Raw genomic sequence first — 7139 nt, 5'->3', positions numbered from 1 at the left:
GCTAACGAGAAGCCCCATGGTCAGGGTGCCAATTTTTAGCAACGTGGGGTTTAGATGGTGGAAGCTGCTGCCTAATTCCCAAGAAGCATCTCCTGTGGAAAAGCTACTGGGTTTTTTTTTTTTTGGTTTTGGTTTTTTTGGTTTTTTGGGGTTTTTTTGTGGGTATTTTTTGTTGGGGTTTTTTTTGTTTGTTCGTTTGTTTTGGTTTTTTGGGTTTTTTTCCTGCCAGATCCCAGAGTTGTGGCTGCTGGAGCCTAGCAGGCACGGAACAGTGGGGAGGGATTTGTCCCAGAGTTCTTGGGGACATCTAAGGGGGCTCCTGGTGGCAGGACAGCCCTGTCCCCTCAGTGAGGGGCTGGAGGAGCCCCCCAGTCTGTGCAAAGGTGGGATCTGCTTTGTGTGGGGCTCCAGGAGCAGCAGGGAGCGGGGACAGCCCCGTCCCTGCTCTGTCCCTGCTGTGTCCCCACCCTGCTGGCTCCTCAGTCGCTGTCTGAGTAGGCTCCCAGCAAACCCAGAGAGGACGTGGCTGCTGCTGCTGGAAGTGAGCCGGTGGTGGCCGTGGTGCCTCGGGTTTCCATCCCCTTATCCAGGGCAGGATCTGGTTTCTGCTTCCTGCGGGCCACCAGCCCGGCCAGCTGGGCCTTGGTGCTGAGCTTGCCCAGGCTGCGCTCCCAGCTCTCCATCCTCGGCCTCTTGCTCTGGGGGTACTCCTGCAGGATGCCCGTGGGTTTTGTTGGGGTTGTGGGATTTGGATGGCGTTTTGCTGGTTCCTCGTCAGAGTCAGAATCCACCAGGAGCCGGCGGTTCTGGGCCTGTTCCAACATGGCCTTCATCTCCTGCTCGTCCTCCTCCTGCTCCTTGCGCCTCTGCTCCTCCTCCAGCTCCTTGTGCTGCTTCAGCATGGCCTCAAAATCCACGTTGGCCTGGCGCTGGTTGAGCTCCTTCAGCTCCTGCAGGTTCTCCAGGACCTCCATCTCCAGCTTGGAGTCCTTGGTTCGGTTCTCCAGGACCTTCATGGGATTGTTGAGCTCCTCCTCTTCCCTCTCCTTCTGCATCCTCTTCTCCTCCTCCTCCAGGAGCTTCTCTGCCTGGAAGTTCCTGGTGGCGCCGTGCTCCATGGCGTAGTCCGTGTTCTGGGGGTCTGTCTTGAAGGTGATCTCAGCCAGGCAGCGCGGGCACTTGATGTAGAAGCGGAAGATGGGCAGCCCCAGGTAGGACTCCTTCTGCACCGTCTCCTTGCGGGCATTGAACTTCTTGCCCTTGTAGATGTACTCCCCACACGTCCTGCACCTCATGTTGAAGGGGGCCATGAGCCTCACCACGTACTGCCGGTCCTTCGGGAGCCGCAGCTTCGGGATCTTGGCGGGGTCGAAGTCAGGGGGGTAATATTTGTTCAGCACTTTCCGTTCCGACATGGCCGCGGCTTCTCCCGATCCCCGGCGCTGCCCCCGCGCCGCTCACCTCGCGCTGGGCACCCCTTTGGAGCAGAGTGGGGTTCAGATGGTGGAAGCTGCTACCTAATTCCCAAGAAGGGTCTTGCCTAGGTTTGAAGAGCCAGGTGTCTGCTAAGCAAGGCAGGAGTCTCCTCTGAAATGGAAAATGTAAACGGGAGGTTCTGCTGGAGCAGGGATCCTGCACAAGGGGGGAGTTTTCCTCTGAAGCTCCAGGGCTGCTGGAGATGGGCCTGGTGTTCCTCTGGGAGTGCAGGGCAGGAGAAAGCTGCTCCTCTGGGAATGCAGTGGGCAAAGGCTGCTGGGCTGTTTCAAACCTCAGATTATATCCAGGTAGGAATGCTTGGCTCCTCCCCCTGGGCAGAGCATCTCCCAATGGGATGATGGAATTTTATCAGTGAGTCTCAATGGCCCATTGACAGAAGGTAATTAATAATTAATGGCCCATGAACAGAAGATAGTTCCCAGAGGGAGGATTGGTTGTGGAAGAGATAAAGAAAACTGCTCAATTAACAGAAGGTAACTGCCCCACCTCTGACAGATGGGAACAGAATACACAATTAAATCTTTCAACCCAAGGCACATGTCCTGTAGAAAAGGAGTAAGAGTACCCTGCTTGGGTAGGAATTCAGGCAAAGCAGTCAGGTCCACACACCACACTCTCCACGGCTAGCTCAGCCAAAAGAGGCAAGAGGGGCCTTTTGTAGGATAAATTCCAGCGAGGTTAATTCCAGCAGGCTGAAGGGAAATCAGGGACAAAAGAGGAGACCATGTGCTCTGCATAATCTTAGGTATGGGTCAGCAGGCAGTGACCTGAGGGCACAGGGTGGCACAGTGCCCTTTGCCCTGCCCTGCAGGGAAGGTGGGATGGGCATCAGGGATACCACAGCCAGTGAGGAAACAGGGAAGGGAGAAACCACGAGAATTTGGGACAAATGGGGAAGGCAAGCTTGGGGAGGATCATGTTGTGAGGCTCCATGGGGAAGTCTTCTCTTTCAGCCTAGGTGGGGAAAACTCTGTGGTAGAATTTTCTGGGCTGAAGCCTGGAGGTTTCAAAGGGTTCCACACCTGATTTACCTGGCTGAACTGGAGCTACTGTGGAAGGGCATAGGAAGGATGTTGTTCCCTCCCTCATCCTGCCAGGATTTTGGCTGGAGAAGGTGCCCGTGCAGGCAGAGGGGCAGTTGGAGTGGGATTTCAACATGAAAGGCATCTTCTCCCTCTTCTCTACCTCCCAAAGTCACTGTGTTCTTTTAAAACCTCTCTGCTCTTCTCTTTACTTGCCTCAGTGTAGACCATGCCTGTGAAGAATGGTGCCTTTTGCCACAGGCCAGTAGCAGTTTCCTACCCCACAAAGGCTCTGCAACCCCGTTCTCAGTCCCACACAGCCTGCCTGGGGCAGGCTCCTCCTCTGTTTTCCTTCTCACCAAGAAAATGGAGATAATTGTCACCCAGGGACAGCAGAGCCTCCCCACCCCCTGTGCAGGTGCCCTGGCTCCTTCCAGGCGTTCTGCACAGCGCCTCAGGAGAGGTGGGGGCAGAGATCAGGAACAGACACAGCAGGCAAGGGCAGGCTGAGGATTCCAAGCTAAAATACAGCTGGAGACAGAAGTGGGTCAGGAGGAAAGGAGCTTTGGCCCTGTCCAAGCCTTGGACCTCTGCATGAGGAGGAGGAGGAGGAGGAGGAGGATGTGTTCCCTGGGAGAACAGCAGCCATGAACCTCCCACTCCTTCCTGCCTCTCTCCTCCTGGGAAATGCCTGAGGTTTGCACTGCTCCAGCTGTGTTTCTGCTCCTCCTCCCTCTGTGTGCCTGGGTGGGATGGGGGTGTCCAAGGGAAGCGTTTCTCCCGTTTCAGAAAGTGCCAGGAACCTCTGTGCCCGTGGGGTCAGACCCCGTGCCCCGGCAGCCTGAGCCCTCTCTGGGTGCCCAGCTGTGCCCCCGGGAGCAGTCAGGGAGGAGCTGTGGGCGCTGGGAATGCAGCCCCGGGCATGCAGCAGGGCACGGCAGTGAGTGCTGGGGAAAGGGAGAGCAGTTCCTCAGGCGGGCATCAGCGGGGGAGCTGCAGAGCCAACATCTCCCATGGGAGCCAGGGCCCCTCTCTGGCTCCCAGCCTCACAAACATCCTGGTCTTGGCCCCGTGCCCCTGCAGGGACGGCTCTTGGTGCTCCGACACAAGTGCCAGTGTTTATATGGATCCCACGGCCCCTCCCGCCCACCTCTCCCTCCTCCCAGTCGTGTCTCACCGCCTCCCTCAGCCCCCTCTGCCTTAGTCAGCTCTGCCTTGTTTTGCTCCAAAAGCCTGAACGTTTTGCACTCGAATATAAAAAGTTACTCTCAGAGCTCAGCAGGCTGTACCAGGTGTGCAGCCCCGCCAGCAATAGGTGCTTCCACATCTCCTGTTTGCAGCAATACCTGTTCTGTTCCCAGCAATACCTGTCCTACTGCCTCATCTCCTATTCCAAATACCTGTTCTGTTCCCAGCAATACCTGTTCTGTTCCCCCATCTCCTGTTCCCAGCAATACCTGTCCTACTCCCTCATCTCCTATTCCAAATACCTGTTCTGTTCCAGCAATACCTGTTCTGTTCCCCCATCTCCTGTTCCCAGCAATACCTGTTCTGTTCCAGCAATACCTGTTCTGTTCCCCCATCTCCTGTTCCCAGCAATACCTGTTCCCTCCTTTCCTGCCTTTCCAGCAGCAGGTGCTTTGACATCTCCTGCCTTTCCAGCTATAGGTGCTTCCACATTTCTTGCCTTTCTAGCAATACCTGTTCTGTTCCCTCACCTCCTGCCCTTGCAGCAATGGGTGTTTCCATACCTCCTGCCTTTCCAGCAATACCTGCTCCTTCCATCTCCTGCCTTTCCAAGAATACCTGTTCCCTCATCTCCTGCCTTTCCAGCAATACCTGCTCCTTCCATCTCCTGCCTTTCCAGGAATACTTGTTCCTTTCCCTCACCTCCTGCCTTTCCAGCAATGGGTGCTTCCATAGCTCCCATTTCCAAGCAATATCTGCTCTTTCCATCTCCAGCCTTTCCAGGAATACCTGTTCCTCCTCTCCTGCCTTTCCAGCAACAGGTGCTTCCACATTTCTTGCCTTTCTAGCAATACCTGTTCTGTTCCCTCACCTCCTGCCCTTGCAGCAATGGGTGTTTCCATACCTCCCTGCCTTTCCAGCAATACCTGCTCCCTCATCTCTTGCCTTTCCAGGAATACCTGTTCTGTTCCTTCACCGTACATGCCTTTCCAGCAATGGGCGCTTCCACAGCTCCCATTTCCAAGCAATATCTGCTCTTTCCATCTCCTGCCTTTCCAGCAATGCCTGTTCCTCACCTCCAGCCTTTCAGCAATTCCTGTTCTATTCCCTCATCTGCCTTTCCATCAATGGGTGCTTCCACACCTCTTGCCTTTCTAGCAATACCTGTTCTGTTCCCTCATCTCCTTCCCTTGCAGCAGTGGGTGTTTCCACATCACCTGCCCTTGCAGCAGTTCCTGTTCTGTTCCCTCACCTCCAGCCTTTCAGCAATAGGTGTTTCCACATCTCCTGCCTTTCCAGGAGTAGCTGTTCTGTTCACCCTCATCTCCTGCCCTTGCAGCAATAGGTGTTCCCTCATCTCCAGTCTTTCCAGGGAATACCTGTTCCCTCATCCCCAGCCTTCCCAGCAGTACCTGCTCCTTCCATCTCCAGCCTTTCCAGCAATCCCTGCTCCCCCATCTCCCGGTGTGCAGCAATCCCTGCCCCTCCCAGGGGCAGGAGCCCAGGTGTGCAGGGCTCCCTGGGTGCTGCACAGTGTGGAGCAGTGATGGGTGCTCTGTGTCTGTCCCCCAGAGTTCAGCAGGTCCCTCCCTGTGCTTGGGACAGGTGTCCTACAGATGCTCCTGTCTCTGTTCTGTGTTTCCCCACCCTCTGGGCTGAAGCTCTGGGGTTTCCCCCTCAGCACACAGATTTGGTTCTGTGCACAAGGGCAGCACAGCAGCCCTGCAGTGGGGTCTGTGGTGGTGCTGGTGTTAAACCTCCACCTTCCCAAGGCAATGGTTCTGAGGACCTAAATGCTTCCCCAGAGAGGGAGGGGATGAGGAAGAGAACTGGGGAAATGCTCTCAAGTTGCCCATCTGGGATTTATCTCCGTGCTCAGTGACTGAATCTGCTGTTTAGTGATTTACTTGGGCTCCCAGGGGCAGGAGCAGCGTTCCTGCTCCACGTCCTGGCTGTGCCCTGAGCTCTGTCCCTCTCTGCTGAGCCCCAGCACTCCCCCAGGGTGTTCTGGGCCAGCAGCAACCTCTCCTGTTCTGTTTCAAGCCCAGCCATAACACCCCCTGTGGTTTTGCCTTTCTCCTGGCGTTTGTTTTCCACTCCTGAGCTGTTCCCCCGAGGCTGCAGCAGGGTGCTGTGCTCTGCCTTGCTGCCAGCCCACAGCTGGGCTCTTGCTTCGCCCCACAGCTTGGGCCATTTCTTTTCCCCTTGCCTGGTCCTGCTGGCCACGTGTGGGCCAGGAGAGCCACCAAGGTTTGTCCTCAAACTGGAACAGACCTGAGGGATGTGGATTCTCCGCTGTGATGTAGACTCAGCCTTGTCTGGGGGGGAGCCCCCAGTTTGGGGTTAAAAACCTGGAAAAGCATCCCCAGGTGGGAGAAGTGTGGGGTTTGGAGTTGTTGGTTTCCCTCTCTTCACGTCGCAGGAAGTGGGTTCTGTGTGTCTCATGTTTTAAAGAGTTGCAACTAATGTTTATAAAGAGCTTGTTATTTACGTTTTAAGCACTTTAAAAAAAAAATAAAAGTTGTTCAAGCTGTTCCTAGACACTTCTGATTCATTGACAACAGCGTCTGTGCTGACGGCGCCTGGACACTGAGTGACATTTCTGTTTGTCTGCTGCACGAGGAGGAGGAGGAGGAGGAGGAGGAGGGTGTCCAACTCCTCCAGCAGCTTTCCCGCACCTGCCCCTGACAGTCCCTGAGTGCTCAGTGCACTGGGGAATGCTGCAGGAACCTGGAGTTCCACCCCAAATCCTGCTCCTGGCCCAGGGGTGGGGCACAAGGGGTTTGGGATCCTTTGGGTTTGTTGGGAGGGGGAAGGTTTGGGAAGGTTTGGGAAGGTTTGGGAAGGGAAGGGAAGGTTCGGGAAGGAAGGGAAGGGAAGGGAAGGGAAGGGAAGGGAAGGGAAGGGAAGGGAAGGGAAGGTTCGGGAAGGGAAGGGAAGGGAAGGGAAGGGAAGGGAAGGGAAGGGAAGGGAAAGGGAAGGGGAAGGAAGGGAAGGGAAGGGAAGGGAAGGAAGGGAAGGGAAGGGAAGGGAAGGGAAGGGAAGGGAAGGGGAAGGGAAGGGAAGGGAAGGGAAGGGAAGGGAAGGGAAGGTTTGGGAAGGGAAGGTTTGGGAAGGGAAGGTTTGGGAAGGGAAGGTTTGGGAAGGGAAGGGAAGGTTTGGGAAGGGAAGGGAAGGGGAAGGTTCGGGAAGGTTCGGGAAGGAAGGGAAGGGAAGGGAAGGGAAGGGAAGGGAAGGGAAGGGAAGGGAAGGGAAGGAAGGGAAGGGAAGGGAAGGGAAGGAAGGGAAGGAAGGGAAGGGAAGGGAAGGGAAGGGAAGGGAAGGGAAGGGAAGGTTTGGGAAGGGAAGGTTTGGGAAGGGAAGGTTTGGGAAGGGAAGGTTTGGGAAGGGAAGGGAAGGGTTTTGGGAAGGGAAGGTTTGGGAAGGGAAGGT

General features: G+C 55.7%; 2 protein-coding genes across 2 annotated transcripts; one reads left to right on the top strand and one right to left on the bottom strand.

Moving 5' to 3' along the window:
- Nucleotides 1-479: 479 nt before the first annotated feature.
- Nucleotides 480-1415, bottom strand: LOC132326856 (splicing factor YJU2-like). Its single transcript, XM_059845574.1, has one exon. The coding sequence runs from the start codon at nt 1413-1415 to the stop codon at nt 480-482; it is 936 nt and encodes a 311-aa protein (XP_059701557.1).
- A 1791-nt stretch (nt 1416-3206) lies between these two features.
- On the top strand, nt 3207-6242 carry LOC132326857 (uncharacterized). Its single transcript, XM_059845575.1, has 2 exons — nt 3207-4029; nt 4066-6242. Exons 1-2 carry the CDS (start codon nt 3207-3209, stop codon nt 4161-4163), a joined length of 921 nt encoding a protein of 306 aa, XP_059701558.1. The 3' UTR covers nt 4164-6242.
- The last annotated feature ends 897 nt before the right edge of the window (nt 6243-7139 follow it).

This window comes from Haemorhous mexicanus, chromosome 4 (assembly GCF_027477595.1).
Source record: "Haemorhous mexicanus isolate bHaeMex1 chromosome 4, bHaeMex1.pri, whole genome shotgun sequence".
In the NCBI taxonomy this organism is placed as follows: Eukaryota; Metazoa; Chordata; class Aves; order Passeriformes; family Fringillidae; genus Haemorhous; species Haemorhous mexicanus.
Note: the sequence above shows the minus strand (reverse complement) of the source record. Positions and strands in the feature narration are given on the sequence as shown.